At 39.6% G+C, this 25,394-nt stretch overlaps 1 protein-coding gene and 1 pseudogene across 2 annotated transcripts in view; both read right to left on the reverse strand.

Annotated features, from left to right (window-relative positions):
- The window catches only part of AR (androgen receptor), a 141,030-nt gene that overhangs the window by 49,725 nt on the left and 65,911 nt on the right, over positions 1-25,394 (reverse strand). The window contains exon 2 of one of the 2 annotated variants that reach the window (XM_087813309.1): positions 23,138-23,289. The exons of the other annotated variant lie outside the window; for it this stretch is intronic. Within the exon in view, the coding sequence (XP_087669435.1) occupies positions 23,138-23,289 (152 nt within the window). The remainder of the gene's footprint in view (positions 1-23,137; positions 23,290-25,394) is intronic. 2 annotated transcript variants of the gene reach the window in all.
- LOC107530205 (large ribosomal subunit protein eL21 pseudogene) lies at positions 12,337-12,860 on the reverse strand (annotated as a pseudogene).

Below are 25,394 nucleotides of genomic sequence, written 5' to 3' on the forward strand. Positions count from 1 at the left end.
GGTTAATCTCCAAAATATATCAAGAACTTATACAACTCAGCAACAGGAAGACAAAAATGCAACTAAAAATGGGCAAAGGACCTGAATAGAAACTTCTCTGAAGAGGGCATACAGATGGTGAGTAGACATATGTAAAAATGCTCAATGTCACTAATCATCAGAGAGATGAAAATTAAAACCTCAATGACATAGTCACACTTTCCAGATGGCTACCATCAATAAATCAACAAACATGTGTTGGCGAGTATGTGGTTTGTTGGTGGGGATGCAGACTGGTGCAGCCACTGTGAAAACTAGTATGGAGTTTCCTCAAAAAATTAAAAATGGAACTTTCATTTCACCCAATGATCTCCCTTCTGGAAATATATCCTAAGAATCCTGAAACACCATCAGCAAGAATATATATGCCTCTATGATCTGGAAACAGATGATATATATATGCCTCTAAGATCTGGAAACAGCCCAAGTGTTCATCAGTAGATGAGTGGATGTGGAATGCTATGCAGCTGTAAAAAGGAAGGGTCTCTAATCCTTTGGGACAGTATGGATAAACCTAGAGAATATTATGCTAAGCGAAATAAGGCAGGCAGAGAAAGACAAATAACACATGATATCACTTTTATGTGGGATCTTAAGAACATAACAAACTTCTGAACAAAATAGATTCAGTGACATAGAATCATGGAAAAGATTGAGGAATATCAGAGTGAAGGCAGAGGTGGGTGGGAAGAGATTCACCAAAGAATTTATATGCATATATGAATAACTCATGGACACAGACAATAGTGTGGTGAAGGCCTGTGGGGGGGGGGAGTGGGTGTGGGTGGAAGGGGCCAATGGGGAAAAAAGGGGACATCTATAATATTTTCAACAATAAAAATAAATTTTTTAAAAAAACTATGGTACATTTACACAATGGAATACTATGTGGCCGTAAAAATGAAGGATATCTTACCTTTTGGGACAGTGTAAATGGACTTGGAGATTATTATGCTAAGTGAAAATCCAGTCAGGGAATGACAAATATAATACAATCTCACTTATATGTGGAATCTATTGAACACGTTAAACCGATGAACAAAATAGAAACAGAAGCATGGATACATGGAATAGAGTGACAGATGTCAGAAGGAAGTGGGGGACTGGATGAAAGAAGGTGAAGGGATTAGCCAAAGAACATATATGTATAAACATATATGTATAACCTATAGGCACAGATAATAGTGTGGTGATGACCAGAGGGATGGCAGGACAGAGGCTGCGTGAACGTGGGCAAAGGTGGGTGAAATGGGGACATCTGTTATAGTGTCAAAAATAAAGTAAAAAAATTAACAATTTTGTTCTTTAATCATAAAAAATGAAGACAACTTCCAGAATGGGAGATAATGCTGCCAAATCATATATCTGATAAGCGACTTCCATCCAGAAGTCATAAAGTACACATTTAAGTCAATAATAAAAATGAAATAATCCAATTAAAACATGGGCAAAGGATATGAATAGTATTTTTTATAGAAGATATACAATTACCCAACAACCACATGAAAAGATATACAACATCATTAGTCATTAGGAAAATGTAATCAAAACCACTATGAAATACTTTTCACATCCATTAGGATGGGAATAATAATTGTAACAACAACAACAGATAATAAAATTTTGGCAAGGATGTGGAGTAATTCAAGTCCTCATATGCTGCTGATGTGAATGTAAAATGGTGCAGTAGCTATAAAAAACAATTTGTCCCTCAAAAAATTAAATGTATTGTTACCCTATAGTCCAGCAATTACTCAGACAGAAAAATGAAGGAAGTACTGATACATACTAATACATGGACTAACCTTTAAAATATTATGCTAAGTGATTCAGATACAAAAGACCATTTCTGTATTATTCCATTTATATAAAATGTCCAGAACTGAAAAATCCAGAGAGACATAAAGTATAGTAGTGATTGCTAGGGTGTAAGAGGAGGGGATATTGGGAATAAGTGCTAACGGGTACAAGTTATTTTTTCAAGATGATGAAAACATTCTGGAATTAGATAGTGGTGATTGTGCAACTTCTTGAACATACTACAAAACACTGAAATTTCACACTTAAAAAGGGTGAATATTGTGGTAAGTGGGTTATATCTAAAAATAATCTTAGTTTGCCTTTTGATGCCAATAATTCTTACTCTTTAGGAGAGGAGTCAGAAAAGGAAATCAAGAGTGCACTATAAGTTGTAGCATAAATGATCTAATTTAAAAGCATGCAGAGGTCTTTAAAGATACAACAAGTTGCCTAGCCGGGCGTGGCTCAGCGGTTGAGCATCGACCTAGGATCCAGGAGATCATGATTTGATTCTGGTCAGGGCACATGCCCGGGTTGCGGGCTTGATCCCCAGTCAGGGGGTTGCAGGAGGCAGCCGATCAATGACTACTCCCTCTCCCTTCCTCTCTCTGAAATCAGTAAAGATATATTAAAAAAAAAAAAAAAAAAAAAAAGATACAACAAATCATTAATGAGTGCAGGTCTACCTTTATAAGGTCCTAATAGCAATCTCTTTATATTTGTAAAATATGTTAACATTAGCAAATCCCTTCCCATACTTCATCTCACAACATACCTATGAAGTAGAAAGGGCAAACACCATTTAACAGCTTTGAAGATGCAGAAACAAGTCCAGAGAGTTTCAGTGAATTGTTTGGGGTCACGTGCTGGCTTTCTTTTCTCTAGTCTGATTTTACTCTGCCATGATGCATGCATGAAACACTCTTTTCTAAAAGAACATAAACTAACCTTTCTCAATTTCTCATTGTGTTCTTTTCATTCTGTCACTGTTTTATTACTGCAAGATTCTGTTATCTACAGTGGGATATGGTGAGATGTCAAAATAGACCTTTGAAATTGCAATCCCAGTATTGCAAAATGGATCCTTGAGAGTGGCTAGACCCACACTCTGTCCTCCTTCCCTTGTCCTCTCTCTACTTTTCAATCATGCCTTTGTGTCATTACCATGTGAAGACATACAGCAGTATAGGAAATGTAATAGGTCATTATAAAATGAAAGTGACTATCTTCCTCATTAGATTGTGAAAGAGACAAATATAAAGCTTATTCTTTTTCATCATTTCAGTTTCTGGTATGATGAAACATTCTCAATATACATTAATTGAATGCATGAATAAATGATCTTTTAATATTTTGTTGGCCAAGAAACCTCTCTGTAACATGCTTTTTAAGGAAGCAGCTCAGATCCTGGAATATCATGAGGTTTTTGATAGTTTCCTAAAGAAGAGTAGTATCTTTCTGGAGTGAAAAGAATCACCATAGTTTTATAAATCCTAAGTCTTATTCTTTACCTCCTTAATGGCTGTTTGAAATCCTGGTTCCCTTTCAGTCCTTAGTGAGTTTGGTGAGGCTGATATGTGGAATGCTGGCTTGGAGCCTCTTGGATGATGAATGGAATGGGTCAAAGGAGGTCAAAGGACAAAGCTCAGCTTGCTGTCACCTCACTGTCAGTCTACCACAACCACTTCTGACCCTGGCAGTTCGGGCATAAAGAGAAAACAAAGAAAAGGACTTTGGAAGCAATTTCACAAGGTTCATGTTTTAGCCAGGCAGGAATGTCCAGGACCTCAAAGCAAACATATTAAAGGCAGGAAGACAGCTCCATTGAAGAAAACAGATAAAATTTGAGGGTGATAAAATTGGAAAAAACACACACCTATATTTATAATTTACAATATACGGATTCATTCCAGTTAATATTTCCTCTCTTCCTCAATTTGTATACAGCAGCTTAGAAAACTCTCCTGTTACCAAAATCCCAGAACAAAGTCATGTCTGCTAGGAATCAAAAACACTAGGCAATGAAACAAGGGCTGGCTCTTGGAGCAAGTTTTGCCTTTTCTATAAACACTGCAACTTATCTGCATAGGCTTTTGTTAACTTTGCACCTAAGACCCAAAGATGAGCTGTGATGAGAAGGCAATCCTCATGGCCTCTCTTGGCCATTTTCTGGCTACTATACTTCTCATTTGCTCAGAGACAATAATTATCTCTATAAATAAAATTATATATGCCTGCCCCTACATCATGAAAAGTGGTTGGACATGTTGTTAATCAATTTGGTGGTTCTCTTTGCAATAGAATATTTTGGGTGAAGATAAAATTCACTTTCAGGAGCCCTGAGAAGTACTTCAAATAATTAGTCATTCTGGTGTGTCTTATTAGTATTAATAAGCTGTGTACATAGAAAACATGTAAATCATGGAGTGATTTGCAAGTAAAGCTGTTTCCCTCATAAGCAACTCTTTGCAAAGTGTTCTAGGGTGTTCAGAGGCAACTGTTTATTTAATAATAGCCATGACTCTCCTGAATGATTATAAGGAGATCCTGTAGAAACTAGAAACAAATACTAATATGCCACTTTGCAGTTTATACAGTTTTCTAAAGCATCAATTTATTTGGCCTTTTTAACCACAATATTACCTCCATTTTAAAGGTGAAGAAATAGGCTTAGAGAGGTCAAATAAATTTCTTAAGGCCTAATCAACCACATACTGTTTTAAACATTTCTGAAGCTCATCAGAGGAAGGCTTATATGTAGTATTCATTTCTGTACATATTCTCTGGTGTGAGTCTGCAATCTCTGGAGTTATATTTCTTACAACAGTAAATGTCTCCTTGAGGCAAAATAGCAATTACATTCTGCTCCAAAGTGGGGTCAGGTCACTCACTGGTATTCCCAGCAACATGGATGTCAAATGTCCACAGCATCATAATAAACAAGCTTGCTATTAGAGAATGGCCTTCCTCTTATGGAATATGTGTGTAAATTTTTGGCATTTCTCTAAGAACCTATAGGAGCATAGTGGATGGGTTAACAAACAAGAAAGAAGGGTTACCAAGTGAAGATTGAGCCAAGCTGACATGGCTAAAATGGAGCTATCTTATGGAAAGACATCTAATGCCCAAAGAAAGCTCTTTATTGTTTTATCTGAGATTTCAAAGAATAGAATCCTATTTTTATTTTCTATACTGGATTTCCAGTTTGTTCTCCCTCAGTATTTACTAATATGCATTTTGTTGAATGAGACCTCATCTCTATTGTGTTCTGGGAACCCTAAGATTGTGATCTATAGGTACACTCCAGGTGAAGAGGGGGTGGAAAGTGAGTGGGTGGTAGCAGTAAGAATTAAAGTAAGAGAAATTGGTAAAAAAGGGGCATAAGAGACCTTATGGGGTAGAACTGGATAATGATGTCCGACTTCTTACAGAGCCCCACTATCCTCAGCCACATGGGGTTATATGTTTTATTCTGACTTGGGAGGCCTATTTCTTTTTCCATATAGAATTTACAGTTTTGCAATAGATATTGCAGTCTTCACCTCAACAAGTATACCTGAGTATCTGGAAGCCACATCCTCAAAGCATGTCAGCAAGTCAACCAATAGATAAATATAGCCACCCTCCTCCCTCCAATACCTCAAATGAGCCTGAAATTCTAAAAAATCTGCCAGATGGAAGGGAGTTTGGGAGGGCTGGATGAAAAAGGAAGGGGTTAAGAAGTACAAATTGGTAGTTACAAAATAGTTGCTGGGATGTAAAGTACAGAACAGAGAATATAGACAATAATATTGCAATAACTATATACAGTGCCAGTATTACCGTAATTAGCTAGTTATAATAGGAATAGAGCAAGGAAAGTCGGACATTGTTAAGCATGGTCAGCTGGGAGCCTGGGCTTGTTTGCTTCACTGGGAAATTACAGCTTCACACCTCCATCCCATTCCCTGCCGATCACTGGGAGAAGGGATAGAACAAAAGGGATAAACACATGTGCAGTAGAATTCCAAATGGCTCAGGGGTAGGTACTTGACCATAGAGGACTGTTGATCTAGCCTGGGGAAAAGATCATTGGGCCCAGGAAAGCTTGGGAAGGTGACTGGTTATTTTGAAAAAGCTCCTGGTTATAATCCCAGAAGACTAAGAGCTCAATCTCTCTCTCTCTTTTTCTCTCTCTCTCTCTGTCTCCCTTGCCCACCCGGAAACACTTATGCCCATTAATTTGTGTGCTCTCCCACCCCTGGACATACGACCATTCGAATCTAGCAGCTACAGGGGCCCATAGCAGACCATGTGGGCTCCAAAAGGAAAGCTTTAATATCAAGCAGAAACTCTGGACACTGGCCTCTGTTTTGGCCTTGCTGAAAACACAGTTGAACTTTTTCCATAGCAGGATAGAGATGAGATGGACAGAGATGGGACACTGGGAACCCAGGAGGGGAACTCCTTTGATTTTGCATCACAAATAAATCACCTTGCCACACCACAATCTACCATGTGTGTATACATAAAATGCTTTTCTTGAGACCCCTTGGAAGAGCTTAATTTCAACCAATAACATTTGGAAGGGAGAGTCCCAGTTAAATTGTCCTGAGAATTAGCAGGCCAGACAGAGATGAACATCCCAAGCCCTGGGACAAATTGTGTTGGCTTCTCTAGGGAAGGATTAACAAATATTTAGTCAGTCTCCAAGATCAGTGAGCACTTACATCTGAGGATTTTTTACTTATTAGGTATACCTATTAAAGCATTAATGAGGACTGGGGGTTTTGTTACCCTAGAGACACTGGCAAGCAGTTGTATTTGCAGAAGCTGTGATATACCCAGCTTCTGTCTGTGTGGCTACTGCAGAGCCCCAGATGGGTGTTCTGGTTCGGGTGGCAGCCCCTGTTGGACCAGGGATCTGGACTCTGGGGCAGATGAGCCGGGGACTTTCTCTGTTACCCCATCTCACATGGGGCTCAGCCCCAAGTTGCAGAGCAGGCAAGTGATCAGAGTGAAGGTGGAGGGAAACAAGAGCCTGAGGCTGTGGCTTGGCAGGACTCAGAGTTAGTGGTGAGTGGAGCCATGGGGCTGGAGCAGTGAATGAGGCTGGGAGATGCATGCTGCAAGCTCCTGGGCTGAAGCCATGCAGTAAGTCCCCTGGGGTTAGCAGCACATATCTGCTGGCTGCTCCTGGGACCCTAGTAAGCTGGGATGGAGGTGGAGAGAAGCAAAAGTGGACAGGAGCTGCATGCACATGTGCACAGCTTGCCTAGGCTTGGTGGCAGCGGCTGCAAGAGGTCCCCTCTTTTGTGTACTGGGTTGGGCATGCAGCTGCTGCAAATGGGGAAGGGAATCTGGGGCATGCTCCAGGATTCGTGCCCTTGGAGAAAATCCCACAAAATCAGCACCAGTTTCCAGCACACCGCTAACACTCAGTGCACTGGAGGCCTCCCACACGGGGAGAAGGGGAGGTAAGGCCTGCAGAGGTGGCACTGAGAACAAAGTGTGGTCACTTTGTTTCTCTCCAGCTGTTGCTGTCAAAAGGACCTGGGGGTGGGCTGACAAAAAGTGTGCCTCACCCTCACTGCTTGCTGGGCTAGGGGCAGCTGAGGCTGCTCAGCCCGCTTGGACCCATGAAGTTGGTCCTGGATCTGAGTCTGAAGTGGCAGCAGGGACCACAGCCAAAAGGAAGCAGAAAGCCCATATAGGAAGCAGTAGAGGGGGGAGAGAGAGAGAGAGAGAGAGAGAGAGAGAGAGAGAGAGAGAGAGAGAGAGAGAGAGAGAGAGAGAGAGAGAGAGAGAGAGAGAAGAAATGAAGAATAGAACTCCAAGCCCAAGGAGGTGGCATTCCAGTTCTCACCAGGATCCCAGCCCACATCTTCTCCCTCCTCCTGGCTGGCTCATCAAATGTTGGTTGAAATTAAGCTCTTCCATGGGATTCCGAGAAAAGGATTTCACAGATCCATGCACTGGGAGATTGTGGTGTGGCAAGGTGATTTATTTGTGAATCAAAATCAAAGGAGTTTCCCTCTTGAGTTCCCAACATCACACCTCCGTCTGTCCTGCCATGGAAAAAGTTCAACTTTACTTTCAGCAAGGCCAAGACAAAGGCCATTGTCCAGAGTTTCTATTTCATATTAAAGCTCTCGTTTTGGAGCCCATGTGGTCTGCTGTGGGCCCTGGGAGTTGCTAGATCTGGATGGCCAGGTGTTCCCAGCGTGGGGAGAGCACAGGAATGAACTGGCAAGTGTGTTACCTGACCTGATGGGGGAGGAGAGAGGGGGAGGGTGGAACTCTTTGTTTTCTGGGATTATAACCAGGAGCTTTTTCAAAATAATCAATCATCTTCCCAAGCTTTCCTGGGCCAATGATATTCTTCCCAGGGTAGAATGACAGTCCTCTATGGTCAAGTACCTCTCCCTGCACTATTTTGACTTACATTGCACATGTGCTTACCCCTTTGTTCTATCCCTTCTCATGGTGATCTTTGGGGGAATGGGATGGGGATGTGAAGCTGTAATTTCCTGGTAAAGCAAACTGGCTCACACTCCCAGCTAACCATACTTAAGATCTGATTTCCCTTGCTGTCTTTCTATTAATAACTAGCTAACTACAGTAACACCAGGTGGGTACCTGAAATACTGATTGTACACTATGTTGTACACCTGAAACTAACATAATATTGAATGCCAACTATAATTGAAAAATAAAAAAAATTTAAATTTAAAAAAAAATCTGCCCATTGAACAGGGCAGTGGCAGCTGGTCTCTATCCTGCATCAGTAGTTGTAATCCTTTGTGACGATGTGTGTGAACTTACTTGTATGTGCTGAGTCTGTCATGCTGCCCTGAGTTTTGCCCCTGCTGGTTTTCTGATATCCCAACCCCTCATGGTTTTCTGATGTCTGTAGAAACTGATTTGGGCCTGGATGTCTCCTCAGGCCTTGACCCCTACAATTTTATCTAAAGTCAACTATTGGTTGCACAGAACTCATTCACCTCTCCTATTATAGAGTGATCTCACTGCTTCTGTTATACCCACAAACCCAAAGCAATTCTAAGTCTTGTTAAGTATGAGGAACCTGTTCATCTCTTTTCACAACACTTCCTCTATTTCCCTCTTAAGTTGACCCTTGGCTTCTCAGAGCTTGCTACTTTGTTGCTCTATCTACGCCTTCCTATTCCATATAAGTACCTTATGTTCAGAACCTGTCCTGAATCCCCTACCCTTTCAAAATTTATGAGATTGGTGTTTTATTCATCCCGAGTCTTGCCAAAAGACATACTGACAACCTAATTTCCAATAATATTTCTTGATAATGGCTGAATATGTCCGAGGAAGAAAAGTCTTCCAAAACAGTTCCATATATGATGGGAGTTTCAGACACTCTGACAGATCATGTATGGCAAGATACTTTCAAGCAGAGGAGCCTTTCATAAATTCTTAAGTCATAACACATAATTATATCTATATAGCCATCTGCCTCCCTCAAATTCCTTGAATGCACCTATCATTCCTAAAGATCTGCCCATCACATGCTCCCAACCCTAGCCCCTGCTTTTCACCCAGTATTTCCACTGGTGGAAATGGGTCCTAAGAAAAACTTTTAAAGAAAAAAATAAAGTAATGTAAATAAATGGAACCCAAATACATGTAAATAATCTAAACATCCAAAAATAGAGGTCTGAGGAAACAAAAAAAATCTCTACAACTCTTTAATTCATGCATGCATCAGGGCAAGAACTAGAGAAAATGAAAACACATTTTAGCCAGTTATTATATTAAGGTGGTGGTTTTTCAAAAAAGCCATTAAGCCCTGGCTGATGTGACTCAGTTGGCTGAGCATCATCCCATGCACCACATGCACCAAGAAGTTGCCAGTTGAATTCCCAGTCAGGGCACATGCCTAGGTTTTGGGCTTGATCCCCAGTAGGGGGTGTGTAGAAAGCAGTTGATCAATATTTTTCTCTCACATTAATGTTTATTTCTCTCTCTCCTTTTCCTCTGTTTTATCTCTAAAAAATATCTATAAAACATATTTAAAAAATAAAATGAAAGCCATTTGTAGAAAGTATAAATCTCCAAATAGGTGATGTAATTTCACGTTTAAGATTAAAGGTTGAAAACCACCAGGCACAATACAATCCAGAAGAGGTTTCCAATGCATTTAAAATAAAATTATGGTTTTAGCAAAGTGAACCTTCTACTAGGGATCTTGGTCTAGCAGAGACAAAAAAGATGGGTAAGTACATTACTGAAAGATAAAGCAGGAAGTGGTAAGAACAACAAGAGAGGCACCCATGAAGTGCTGTAGGAGTACAGGACAAGGTAGAGTATCTTTCAATGTGGTAAAGGCTTCATGGAGGAGGGGACCTTTCAGTGAGGGCTTGAAGGAAAGCATAATTTAAGGATAAAGAGGTGTGGAGAAAAATCACTTGAGGCAGAAACAGAAGGCTGAGTAAAGATGAGGAACGTCAAAGTGTGGGCATGAAATGGGATAACGGAATAGTTTAATTATACTGTGGTGCAGCCTCCTGTGATATTTTGTCATCCTTGGGTGGGGAAAAATACTGATAATTTATTTTAGGAATATAATGATAAATGGAAAACAATTAACCAAGGTGGAATGAAATGAGATAACACCTTTTTGGGGCTATGATTTAAATTAATTAGTTTCTCCATAATTCTTAACAGAATTATTTTATTTGGGTTTTTATTTAAACGAATCAGTTTCTGCATAATCTCTCCCATTTTGCAGTTATCTCTCTTATGACACTTATCACATCAGTATTTAATTTTTTGTTTCCACATAGATATCTCCCATTAAACTTTGAGATCTTTGAGAGAAGGACTCTGTCTCATTCATCACTGAGTTTCCAACATCAAGCAGAAGGTCTGGAATATAACTTGCCTCACTGTGTACTTATCTGTTGTTCCCTCTGGCCTGAGACTGCTTTCTTCATCTCTTTGTCCCTAGCACTTAGAACAGGGGTGGGGAATGACATCTGGCCCGCAGGCCATATACTGCGCCCCAAATCATTTGGTCTGGCCCTGCCAAGGCAACCTTAGGCAGGACTCGAAAGTCAATAAATATTGGAGCTTTATTCATAGCTAATTTTTATTTTTATTTTTTTAGTTTATCTTTATTGTTTAAAGTATTACAGATGTCACCCTTTCTCCCCCATTGACCCCCTTCCCCAAGACCTCACTACACTACTGTCTGTGTCCATGGGTTATATATATGTGCTTATACATTCTTGGGTTAATCTCTCCCCACCCATCCACCCCTCCCTTCCCTCTGAGATTTGTCAGTCTGTTCCATGTTTCAATGTCTCTGAATCTATTTTGTTCATTGGTTTATTTTGTTCATTATATTCCACATATGAGAAAGATCATGTGGTACTTGTCTTTCTCTGACTGGTTTATTTCACTTTGCATAATACTCTCCAGGTCCCACCACGCTGTCTCATAGGGTAAGGGATCCTTCTTTATTGCAGATGCATCATATTACATGGTGTAAATGTCCTAGAAGATGCTTGATTTCATTCTTCTGGAGCATGTAGAGACTTATTTTGTGTCCTAAAATGTGGTCTATCTTTGAGAATGTCCCATGTGCACTTAAGGAGATACATATTCTGCAGCTTTGGGGTGAAATGTTCTGTAAATGTCAGTTAAATCCATATGATCTAGTGTGTCAATTAGAGTCACTGTTTCCTTGTTGATTTTTTGTCTGGAAAATCTATCCAGTAAAGTCAGTGGGGTGTTAAAGTCCCCTAAAATGACTGTATTGCTGTTGATCTCTCCTTTAAAGTCCTCCAGAAGTTAGTTAGTTTGTTTATTTATTTACTTATTTATTTTTCAGTCTGTGTGAGTCTTCCAAGCTGGGTCTCTTGTAGACAGCATATATTTGGGTCTTGTTTTCTTATCCATTCAGCTACCTTATGTCCTTTGAATGGAGGACTCAATCCATTTACATTTAAGGTTATTATTGATAGGAACTTACCATTGTCATTTTCTCTTTCTTTCTTTCTTTCTTCTTCTTTCTTTCTTTCTTTCTTTCTTTCTTTCTTTCTTTCTTTCTTTCTTTCTTTCTTTCTTTCTTTCTTTCTTCTTTCTTTCTTTCTTTTCTTTCTTTCTTTCTTTCTCTCTCTCTCTCTCTCTCTCTCTCTCTCTCTCTCTCTCTTTCTTCTTTCTTCTTTCTTTCTTTCTTTCTTCTTTCTTTCTTTCTTTCTTTCTTTCTTTCTTTCTTTCTTTCTTTCTTTCTTTCTTTCTTTCTTTCTCTCTCTCTCTCTCTCTCTCTCTTTCTTTCTTTCTTTCTTTCTTTTCTCTCTCTCTCTCTCTCTTTCTTTCTTTCTAGGACACAAAGTTTTCTTTAATTATTTTTTGGGGGGAAGGAATACCACACTTCTACCCAATTAAGAGAAACATTTTTATCAGTACAGAGGTCTTTTTTTTTTTTTTCTTTCTTTCTTTTTCTTTTTCTTTCTTTCTTTCTTTTTTTTTTTTTAACACTTATGCCATGAATTCATAGGGAATGGGTTCCAGAAGCTCAGGCTCCTTTCCATTGGTTCTCACAAAGTGTGCTTCCTTGAATGGAGCAGGCTGAGGCTTCAGTTGAATCCAAGTACCTTTCTCTTTGGCTTCCTTCTTTTTCTGATCATTTTCCTTCACACGTTTCAGGAAGCTATCTTGGCTCTTAGAGTGCTTAATATGCTCAATATGTACATTAATTCTCTTGGCAAGAATCTTTCCCTTAACTTGTTTGTTCACAATAATGCCCACTGCATGCTGGGTGACATTGTAGACTCTTCCGGTTTTGCCATGGTAACATTTGTGGGGCATTCTTTTTTGAACAATGTGCATTCCCTTGATGTCTACAATATCACCTTTCTTGTAGATGCACATGTATGTGGCCAAAGGAACAACTTCATATTTTCTAAAAGGTCTGGATAACATACAGCAGGTGCCTCTCTTCTTTCCCTTTGTGTTGGTCATTTTGGCAAATTACTGGAAGATGGCAGTTCCAGACAAAAGAAAGTGCCATTTTATTTCTTTATGCCTATGTTTCTCATTCTATTTCAACTTCTTATTATGGCAGTCCCTTTAACATTTCTTGCAATGCTGGTTTGGTCATGATAAATTCCTTTAGCCATTTTTGTGTCTGGAAAGCTCTTTATTTCACCATCTATTTTGAATGATAGCCTTGCTGGAGAGAGTAGTCCTGGTTTCAGATCCTTATTTTGCATTATCTTGAATACCTCATGCCATTCCCTTCTGGCCTGTAGAATTTCTGATGAGAAATCATCTGACAGCCTTATGGGAGCTCCTTTGTAGGTAACAGATTGCTTTTCTCTTGCTACCTTTAAGATTGTCTCTTTGTCTTGAATTTTTGGCATTTTAATTATGATGAGTCTGCATATGGGCCTCTGGGTTTTTCTTGCTTGAGACTCTCTGTGCATCTTCAACTTGTGTCACTTTTTCCTTCACTAGGTTAAGGAAGTGTTCTGTCATTATTTCTTTAAACAGGCTCCCTAACCTTTGCTTACTTTCTAGATCTTCTGGTACTCTTATGATTTGAATATTTTTACTTTTCATGTTGTCCCACAGCTCCCTTAAACTGTCCTCCTGTTTTTTAATTGTTTTTTTCTATTTGGTTCTCTGATTGAGAAATTTTTTCTACGCTGTCTTCTAATTCGCTGATCTTATCATCAGTTTCCCTTAACCTGCTGTTCATTCCTTCCAATGTTGTTGGTTTTTTTTATTTCCACTATTTCAGTCTTAATTTCCTTCATAGTTTCCATTTCTTTTCTCATGCTGTTGAGCATCCTTATGATCAGTATACTGCACTCTATATCTGAGAGATTACTTATCTCCATTTCATTTTGCTCTTCTTCTGGAGAATTCTTTTGTTCTTTCATTTAAGGCTTGTTTTTTAGTCTACCCATTTTGGCTGCCTATTTGGATTTGTTTCTATGTATTAGGTATACCTGCTAGGACTCCCAGTGTATTGGATGTTCTCTGGTGCAGGTCAATGTCAGACGCTGTTTGTGACTGGCCTTGAGTACCCTGTTTGAAGTTTTCTGCACTACACAGCTTGTGGTTCCTTCTTCTGGGGCTGCATGTGTTTGGACAGCTTTTTAAGTTGAGAATTTTGTATGACCCATGAATGATGTTATAAATATCTAAATGGCCCTTGACAAAAAAAGGTAACCCACCCCTTACTTAGAACAAGGGCTTTCATATAATAGCTGCTGAATGTTTGCTCAACTTAGATGAATTAGTTCCCTTCCTATACTCTTAGTCTTCTGTGCCTTGGTTTCCTCATTGTAAACTAAAAGAAGTAAAAGTATCTACTACATCATAGGGTTGTTGTGAAGATTATGTAAGTACTTAGTGCCTAAGACATAGAAAAATTTCAGTAAATATTAGCTGCTATGATTATCATCATCATTACTGCTTGTTGCTGTTGTTGATAAGGCTTCCAGAGCTGCTGATGGTGATAGACCCCTCAAACTGTGCCTTGGTCACGGTTTTTCTTGAGCATGGGTAAGGGGAGCTATGATATAGGTTTTTCTCTCTCTTGTCCCATACACTGTTTCTGTTGCACTTAAATACTATGTGCAGTATTATAACTATAGCTGACCTTGGAGGGCATGCCCATTAAATTTGCAGCTCCCTGAGGTTAGGGCTTGCTCATACTGATCTCTGGGTCCACACAAGGCCTGATATAGTACATGTTTGTTGAAAAAATGAATGAGTGAATGCGACTTACCTTCAGCTCTTATTTCCTGCCATTAGACTATGAGAATACAAATACATATAGTCTGGAGTTTCCTCTAAGTAAGAGACAGGGCCTAGAAAGTTATGTGGTGCCCATCATCTCTCTAGACAATTCCTTTTAGCTCTTTGTACTTTGGAATGAGCCATCTACAAAGCTGAAAAACTGTTTTATTTTGAATTATCTCTGAAATATGTCATCTGACTGAAAATTTTTACTACCAAACAGGTAGAATATTTAATGCACACTAGTATTTCTCCAGTGAAATCATGGGACCCCTGGAAACATGCTGTAATTTGATGTGGGCTGATTTTTCATTTGTGTCAACAGTGTTTGGTTCACCTTATTTTCAAGAGTCTGACACTATGAAAGGAAACTTCTAGTTGCTTTATCTCATGTTATCTTTATAACTTCTCTGGGGATTTCTCATCACTATCCCCATTTTATAGATGAGAAAACTAAAGCTCAGGGAAGAGGTGTCATTTTACCAAAGTCACACAGTTAACAAATGTTGAATTCAAATCAGGTCTTTTACCACTATATCAATAGGTGTTTTGGGTAGAGAGCACTTTAATATTTTTGTAGGGCTCAGTAGGTATGTGAAAAATTATTCCACATCTCAATACTCCTCCCTTCCTTTTGTTTCTTATATCTAATCTCTGTTCCCATGGAATGATAATCTGAATCTGCACTTATTGGCTGCTCCTCATCAAGTTGAAAAAGGGATAAAGGAAACATTTTCCAAGTGACATGAGCTACAGAAGACTTTTGGAGGAGTCACCGAGGCTACACAGGTCAGGTGGTAGAAGAGGCCCTGCACAAGAGTGGGAAGTAGGAGGCCTTTAGCCATAAGCAATACAAATGAAGACCCAATATTTTCTATATTCTGAAGATGAGCAGAACTAAGGAACCTCAAGGACTGGATACCCATGTACTGATGGGCCCTGGAAGCCCTTGGTCGAGTGCTAACCCTCGTTTCCATATAGGATTTTGAACAAGATCTAAAGATGATCTGGATAGCAGTTAGAGGTGAGCGGTGTGCTACATTCTGGGTTTTGGTTGGCTGGTTTTTAAAAAGTTCAAAATTGAGAAGGTGGGGGGTGGAGAGATGTAAAGCCAATCTATGGGAAGTGGAATGAATTTTGTTATATCACCAGAGTTTAATTTTAAACATAGTAGCATCATAGGCCACACCAAGGCCTGTTTTTGAAAGAACTGTCTCCTCCCCCACAAAAATCAAACAGAACAAAAACACTACAACCAAACCACATTCCTTCAAGGGGTCCAAAGCACTAAGAATGTAGGAGACAGCACTCTAGATAAAAGATAATCTGGCTTGGGTTTAAAAAATAGCCATCCGGCTTCAGGAAAAGAAGCCTCAAAATTTTATTTACACAGGTGCTGGCTCAGGTTTCTATTGAATCTGGCCTTAACATACTTTAAGACACGCCTTTGGCTGGACAAGGGAAACCAAAGGCTGAAGAACGTGGAGGATAATTTATGACCTTTGTTAGCTTTTCTCCTGGCCTGTAGCTGAATTTACCAGAGAGGTCAGAAGATACACAGAGAGCTCTGAAACCTTAAATTACAAAGCCTGGAATTCAGGCAAGGTAATGAATCCATGCTTGCTGGGCTGTCTGGGGGGTGTTACTCATAGTGCCCTTGGAGCCGAACAGGAAAGAGAAACAGATTGGCCTTTGCTATATTCTTATACAAATATATTGGTGCTTCTAATCACTAGTTAAGTAACACTGTATAGAACTGTTTGTCTGAGAACCTTACACCAAACCAAGGCCTTCTTTAACCAGGGGGCTGCCACAAATATCTCCAACCTTTCCTTTCTGCCTACTTAGGGGACACCATAAGTGTATGTGTGCCAATGACCAACACTTCACTCTGGGAGAAGGAACCAAAAGTTATTGGGCACCAGGAGCTGTGTTACACATCATTTAGTTCTTAGAATAGCCTTGTGAGCTATTACTGTCCTCACGGAAGCAGATAAAAGTTAAGTGACTTGCTCAAGGTCACATATCTATTAAGTCTTGGAGCTAAGGATTGAACTCAAGTCTGTATTTCTCAAGGCTGATGCATATAAAGTGAACCACTGGCTGATGGGCACATTTGTGGTATGTAAAATTTTAGAGATTTATTGTTAAGGATTTAGATTGTTATAGATTTATTGTTAAAATCTTCAAGATCATTTAGTCCAACCATTTTATTATTCAGATGGAGGTTCTGAGGTGCAAATAGAGGACACGACATACCTAAGGCCACATGGTAAATCAATGGCAGAACCAGAGCCCGATCTAGAACTTTTACACTGCATCTTGTTCTACTACCTAGAAAGCAGCCTGCTTCCAAAAATCCCAGAGAATAGAGTTAAGACAATAATGTACAATTCAGTATGGAGGGGAGACAGGCAAAAAAAGCTGATAGCAGCTCAAGGGACCTGCTACATCTGATGAGGTTTCCCTTAACTACCTTTGGACTCCACAATGTTCCCCAAATAAGCCTCTTGTTTTCATGTAGCCCTGTTTGGCAGATCCATAACTCAGCTGGCCACCTGAGCCTTACTTTTTATGAGACAGAATTTTTCTATAACACTTAGTATCAGAGTTCCCAAAGTCCTTCCTCTTTACCATGTGGAATATATATGGCATCCATCAAAACTCATTTGTATATATATTCATAGTTATCCACATGCTTACAGTACTGAAATCTAGAAAATATGTGAAATATTTTCAACTTCTCCTCTGGGTATTTTAAGGAGGAGTGGTCTACTACATTATCATTAAAAAATATTCTCTTCTAGCATTTCTAGATGTGCTTATTTTCTTCCTGTTTATTTTTTTAAAAAGCATAGCCATAGAGACCACCAGACCAGGCATTCTGTGAAAGCAAGACATGAAAATTATGACTGGCCAACTCAAAAAAAAGTTTAAAATTAGATAATTTAGAAAGTTACTAAATACTAGGAGACAACAAAGAGTGAATTTTACTCTGCAGATTTGCAAGTGCAGGAGCAACCATCTAAAGCAGGAGTTAACAAACTACAGTCCACAAGCCAAATCCAGTGTGATACTTGTTTTTGTGTGGCTCAGGAGCTGTGAATGATTTTTTTAGATTTTAAATGGTTGAAAAAATCAAAAGAAAAATAGCATTTAGTGGCATGTGAAAATTAAATGAAATTTAAATTTCAAGGCCTATAAAGTTTTACTGGAATGTAGCCATATCTATGAGTTTACATATTCTCTAGGGCTGCTTTCACACTTTTACAAAGGCAGAGTTGAGTAGTGGAGTCAGAGACCATATGGCTCGCAAAGACACAAATATACAGGGGTGGGCAAAAGTAGGTTTACAATTATAAGTACACAAAACACAAAGTTTTATTCTTGTATTATTATTTATTAATTACTGTATTTATTTGTATTACAACTTTTGCCCACCCCGCATTTACTACCTGTCTCCTTACAGAAAAAATTTGCCAACCCCGATCTAAAGTCTGGATGGCTATGACATTTAAGAAAACCAGAGACAGTCCAGCTGGGTGTGGCTCAGCGGTTGAGCATTGGCCTAGGACCCAGGAGATCACCGTTCAATTCCCAGTGAGGGCACATGCCCGAGTTGCGGGCTTGATCCCTGGTGGGGGGCGTGCGGAGGCAGCTGATCAAAGGCGGTGCTCTCATCATTGATGCTTCTATCTCTCTCTCTCCCTCTCCCTTCCTCTCTCTAAAATCAATAAAGATATATTTTTAAAAAAGGAAAGAAAACCAGAGACAGATAAAAGATAAGAGAAGCTTTGTGAAAAGATCTCTCGGACTTGTACAACCAAGATCAGTCAACTGCTTGGCCAAAGATATCTGATCAAGGCTCTGTGGAAGCTGCAAGTAGATCTTCCTAGCATAGTTAACTTGCCTCTGGAAAAAGTTACCCAAAAAGTCAGAGAGTGAAGAAGACATTGATATGCACAAAAATTCTGTGCAAGATTCCAAACAAAAAGTAACATTCAATTCCACATGAGTTGAGGTGGGAAAGAGTAGATTTAAAGGACAGAAAGGGTTCAATGAAGGTTCACTTACATTTCCTCCCTCACAAAATCCTGGGACAAGAGAGAGAATCAAAGCCATACTTACATAAAATTTGCCAAGGATACTAAATTGGGACATATTGTAAACATCAGTAAGGATGGTGTAATTCTTTGAGTTCCTGAATGTAAACTACAGTTTCAATTTATGATGTGTACCAAACAGTGCTCCATGTGTACAAAACAAATGGATGTACAACCTCCAAAGTTTTACTAGAAAAATGTCTGAAAATAGTAAAGTCTTGTGCACATAATGCACATGATGAATTAATTAACTCTCTTTGAAACATGATGAGGTAGAGATGGGGATTCGTATCCTGACTTTCTAGATGAGAAAATGGAAGAGAATGGAAGTTACCCAGCCATGGTCACACTGCCGGGGTAAGAGGGCATCTCTAAGTTAAGAATTTTAACTCAGTCTATCCACAGTGTACTCTTTCAGATGACTCTATCCTTATATAAAGATTGATTTTTAAGAGAATAGGAGCTATGATTTGCCATATACTAGGAAAGCAAAATCAAAAGTACACACAGGTACAAATGCACATGTGTTTGCTGAAATAATAGTGATGATGTTTGCAATTTGTAGAATTGTCACAAAAATTTTAAGCTGGGAAAACTTTTAAAAATTTCTAGTTTAAGTCCATTTTATTTTATTTTATTTTATATTTTATTTTATTTTATTTATTTAAATATATCTTTATTGATTTCAGAGAGAGGAAAGGAGAGGGAGAGAGAGAGATAGAAACATGAATGATAAGAGAGTCATTGGTCGAGCCCACAACCCGGGCATGTGCCGTGACCGGGAATCGAACCCCGATCGCCTGGATCCTAGGTCGACGCTCAACCGCTGAGCCACGCCTGGACGGGCTAAGTCCTATATTTTAAAGATAAGTGAAACTGAGGTTCAAAGGGGAAAATTTTATATCTAAGGGCACAAAACTAAAACCCCTCTGAGTCTCTACCTCTGCTTATAGACTTAACTCTCTTTAGACTTCCTGGCCTTTAAATAGGATCCAATATGTTTTCTCCTTTCACCTCCCTATTCATCCCATCCACTCTACCAGCTAGCTGATTCTCCTCATGACTGTTTCTAATGCACAAACCATCCCATCAAGTGCCCATGCGTGTGCACCCATGCATACGTGCACACACACACGCACACACACAAAAATAGTTTCACTCTTTCACTAAGTTTCCATTAACCGGATTTTAGTGATTTTACCCACATGGCCTAGAATCATTATCTTTTACCTCAAAATATTCAGATCCTTCCCTGACTAGCCTCACCTTCATCCCAAACTCCCAGTATTACTAACAATAAGAAAATGTGGCACTCTCTCCTCTTCTTTTGCCTCAACAGGAAAAACCTGGCTATATTACAATTGACTCTGTGTGAACCTTTGCACCAATGACAGTATTAAAGCCTCATGCTTTATGAACTACCAAATCTAGAAGTGGATTTCTGTCTGACATGCCAGGCTTTTAAGTCTTGTACCTGTGCCCAGTCCAGAGATTTCTGAAACCATGAATAAAGTGGTAATCAACACTGTGAATACTCAGTCTGAGTTAACTGAAATGACAAACAAGTGAGGAAGAAAAAGATTTGTGTTCCCATTCTCTCTAATACAGGTGGAATTCCAAGTTTGAACAAGGCAGATTCAGAATCACCTTCAGAAAGGACATCTGGGTGATAAAGATGCATTGTAAAAGTGGAGAAAAAAAATCAATAAATGTTCTCTGAAGGTAATAAGACAGCCCCCTGCCTTTAAATAGAGGTAATGATGGCAGTAAACTCCAGCCACCAAGCTTTACAGATGGGAGGAGAATGAAAACACCAATATTTTTTTCTTTGTTTTGTGTATTTTTAAAGTCACCTGTCCCTCAAAGGGCTCAGAACTGGAACCTGAGGTCCACATTACAAAGGAACCAAAGGGCTTCATAGCTTTGCAAGGAATTCATTGGTTATTTTTTGTATTTTAAGCAGTCAAAAGCATTTGGCTCCATGAACTCATAATGGCTCATTTTCTCAAAGAAAATATAACCAAGTTTCCCCAAATTAAGTGATTCTAGGGTCTGGAGCATTTAACGCTTTGCTGGATGTCCAAGTTTTTTGTAAGTTGAGTGATTGTCCCTCCCTTTCTTCTCTTCCTTATTCTCAAATCCATCAAATCCATGTCATAGCAGAGTTCATCCCAGGCAGCCTTGCCAGCTGCCCTTTTGCCTGCCTTTCTCTTTTAGCCGTAACTTCTGCAAAAAGCTCTCATGTGGAATACATTATGACAGCAAAATCTTCCCTTTCACAATATGTTTGATTATTTCCCGTTTTCCAAAAACAGCAATATCATGACCTAGATTTGTAAATCCCAGAGGCAGCATCAAATACAATCTAATCTATCTATTGAATTTGCTTGTTTGCTTGGTTACTTCAACTCTTTTACCATCTGATATGACTGTTATTACTGTGGTGCTTGGGGCTTCCTGACATACAAGCTGCAGACAGGTGTTCTGCTCCATTCTTTGCTTTATAGGCAGGGTCTACGGGATGACGATATGGGGAAGAGGTAGGTAATCTGTGGGGAAGGGGGAATCATCTGAAGTCTTTGGATCTGCTTCTCATTTCCTTTTATGACAGCGATCTTTCTGTAAGTACTCTTAAGAAAGGAAGGCACTGCTCTCTGTGTCTCTTTCCAAACTGCGTAGGCCTAGACATTGGGACCCTAGACCTTATACTGGCCCAGCATAAGGAGTAGCAATAGGCTACTCAGGAGTATGGGTGAAATATGCATCATGTTTTCAGTAATACTAATTTCTCTGTCTCCTTGTTGCTTTGGGAACTGTAAAAATTAATAATACATCATCTCGCTTATACGTGGAATCTAAAGAACTTAATAAACTGATGAACAGACTAGATTCAATGACATGGAAGCATAGATGAGACTGATGAATGTCAGAGGGATGGAGGAGGGTGGGTGGGGGGAGGGGGAGAGAGTAACCGAAGAATTTATGTGCATATATACACAACCCAAGGACATGGAAAATGGTGGGGAGAGGGACTGGGGAGGGGGAAGGAACAGGGTGGAATGGGTCATTGGGGAGAAAAAGGGACATCTGTAATATTTTAAACAATAATAAAACTTAAAAATAATAATAATAATAATAAGAGCTGTCCATTTTATAGGTATCCCTGTTGCCTGGCCAAAATGATGGAAATTCATCATTTCAACTGGCAATCAATGGGGAGACCAGTTAAAGGATACCCACTTTCTACCTTTTCTCTAGATACCAAGAACTCTTTGGTGCCTGTGATGGGTATCACCACATTCTTGGTGAAAGATATGGCTTTACATAGCTGCCACTTTCAAAACTGTCCACAGGGTTTGTAGCCCTTACATAAGGAGAGACTGTCTTTTTGGGTTCTGACATGGAACTCAACATTTTTAGGCCAGTGAGAGGGAAAAACAAGTCTGGGAAGGAAGTGCTTCTTTGGTAGAAAGTGGAGTAAGGAGTGAATACTGGTATTTAGCAACTGGGTCTGTTCTCCGAGCAGAGTATCTTTGTTTAAAAGCTGTTCATCAGTGTTTCTTTGAGAAGGAAGCCATTAGTATAGGACTGGGAGTAAAGTGGGAAGTGGCTTAGGCCCAAGTTGACTGAAAAGGAAGGAGGCACTAGCTTGTTTAGAAGGTCTGGAAATGGGAGTTCCCTCTATAAGATGTAGGCTGAGCACCTTTGGCAGCTGAGCAGACATGCATTGTTCTAAGCTAAATAAGACTAACAAGCCAGGGCTTCAGTCCACACAGCTAAATATAAGATGCAACTTAGTTTGGGGTTCTGTACCAATGGACAAGCCCTGAGAGCAGGTCTCTGGAGAGGAGAATAAAAGTGTTTTATCACTCTTGTTCCTCCTCTACTTGGGAGTTTATTAATGCAAAGGGGCCTCAAGGAGGCAGCAGCAGGAGGGAGCAGGTGCATAGACTGATGGTCTGTTTAACAGCGAGAACACTTCCTTTTTGGGGCTGAGGCCAGGGAGACTTTGCTAAGGAACAGTCTTATATTCACCACAAAGTACAGGCTGGGGACGCAGTTGGAGTATCCCTACTTCTAAATTCTCTAATAAGGACAATTTTGTCCCTCACTAGGAAGCAGAGTGGAACACAGGCAGGGAGGAAATTAAATCTTTTCAAATCATTAATTTTTCTTTCATTCCTAAGACCCGCCAAGCTCCATGCACCAGATGGGACCACCTTCATTGCCTGCATTGCCTATACTACCAATGCTATCGAAGCCAGGGGACCAACAAATATGAAAACTTGTTTCTTTAAGCTCTTAGATTCTTTGAGAGGGCCATGCCAGTGACCTTGTCCCTGAGATGATATAATCCTGGGCCCTGGAAAATTGGTGCCTCTCTCTAGAAGATAAGGAAATAGAAGTGGGTGTGCAAGACCCTTTACCTTCAGCAGCTCTTTTAAAGAAGACTTTGCAGCTTCCACAGGTGAGAGCTCCATAATGACAGCCAGAAGCTTCATCCCCACAGATCAGGCAGGTCTTCTGGGGTGGAAAGTAATAGTCAATAGGCAGAACATGTTCCCTGGCAGTCTCCAAACTGGAAAGACACAAAAGAAATAATGCAATAATGTCAGTAGTTGGCAGAAATAGGAGGGTAGAAGTCTGAGATTTTGAGGAGTAAACTACATGTGTACATTATTATTGTTCATTGCTTAATACATTTAGTGTGGAGCTGACTTTTCCTGGGAATTCTTCTAGAGATAATATTTGCAGTGTATCCTGTCACGTGGACAGAGCCTTTATGGATCCGCTAAAGAATTAGACAAGTTTTCTGGAATCAGCCAATCTTATGGGCTATGTCTACATGAGAGAAGGATGAAGGCAGAAATCTGAGGCTAAGGTACCTAACTTAAGGTGATGGTCAGGCAACAATTTCGGAGCAAATAAATAAATGGTATGAAGCCAGGCCTATGACCTTACCTTATCCAAGGGTAGACCTATGGCCAAACCAGATTAAACATCAAAGCAGTCTGATGTGCTTTGCTCTAGTCTCTCAGCCTCATTCTCATCTGCAAATAAGAATAACATCACCCACACTACTGAACTACTGTTGTGAATGATGATATAAATTAGACAAAAGAATTAAAAGCCCTTAAATGACTATATAAGTGAAGGGTCACAATTAGTTTTATCATAGCAGTCTTCTTTGGTCTTTTTTCCCATTCCCTCACTTTCTTTAAGAGTCTCTCTAGATCACATGGATATGCTCCCAACCCCATTCTTCAACATTAAGTAGCAGAATCCTTATGCCTGAAGCTCTTGTTAAGAAATGATGGACAGTGATTCTTGAAATCTCTTAAGCTACCATCTCAACACTTAGTCATTATAATACTCATAGGTTCCTTGGGTTAAGATGGAGCTTTGGAGGTCACCTAGTGTAACTTCCTATCTCCAAGAAGATCCATGTCTGAGTTCTTCTAGGTAGATGTGAAGAAGAGGTCCAGAAAGCCAGTCTTAAAACTTAATGGAATTCTTAGTCTCCCATAGTAATTAATTCAAGTTTAAACAAGTTTAACATGGCTCTTACTACCCAAAGGTCATTTTTTCTCTCTCCTATGTCCTATACCTACCCATTAAATAAAACTTAAGTGGCCTCTTGGGTTATTCTGCCTCAGGCAGCAAATTTCCCATATTCTCATCTACAGGAATGCAGCCAATATTTTTTATGAGTACTTCTTCCTTACTAAAGAAGGGAAGTAAGCTTTAATGGCAGCCTGTTTGCTGTGAGGGGTGATTGCAGTACCTCAAAACAACTTCAAGACATTTTGATCCTTGTATCAGATGAAGAAAGTCAGACTTAGAGAGGATAAATTTAGGACTAATTAACACCAAAGCCTGGACTACATGACTCCAAATCAACACAGTTTCCATTACCCTATTGTCTTCTTGCTACTCACCTTCACTTTTAACCCATGGTTCATTGGTAATCATGTTCAGCACAGTCATCAGAATCCAAAAAACAAACAAACAAAAACATGAAAGGATTTCCTCCCTTCAAACTACCAATGAACAGCCCTGGAAGGGCAGGAGCAAAGAAAGTTCTAACTCAGGTTATACTTGACAAGCATTTTATATCTAAGACACAAATATTAGCTTTTATTCAAGTCCTCAGTAAAACAAAAAGCACTCAAAAAGTTCTGAAGATATGCAAATCCAGCAGCTGGCTATGGTAGCCTGTCTTTTCTCCCCATAAGCCTTCTTCTTTTCTAATCTTAACTGGAAAGGCAGCAGAAATCTGTCCACCAAACCAAGACAAACAAGGTGACAAATTCCACAAGGAAAGAGTTTCATTTCATATATACAAATGAGCCAGCCAAATGCTAAGAATGTTATTGCTTTGGTTAAAAGTGTCATCTCTTTGGGTAAAAATTGTGTCCCCCATCTTCATTCATAAAACAAAGGAAAGAAGCAGAAGCTCTTGCTCCCTTCCTCCTCCTCCTCCTCCTCCTCCTCCTTTTTGCAAGTATCTTTATCCTCTTCCCACTTTTTTGACTTCTGTAGCATTACAAACAGTTCAAATAAAATCAGAAGGACATGTATTTAGGTACTCTATGTATCAGGCCATTTCATATACATAATCTCATTTAATCTTCCCACCAACTCTGTCAGGTAGCTCTGTATCTTCCCTATATTGTAGGAGAG

This window comes from Miniopterus natalensis, chromosome X (genome assembly GCF_054644295.1).
Source record: "Miniopterus natalensis isolate mMinNat1 chromosome X, mMinNat1.hap1, whole genome shotgun sequence".
Taxonomy (NCBI): Eukaryota; Metazoa; Chordata; class Mammalia; order Chiroptera; family Miniopteridae; genus Miniopterus; species Miniopterus natalensis.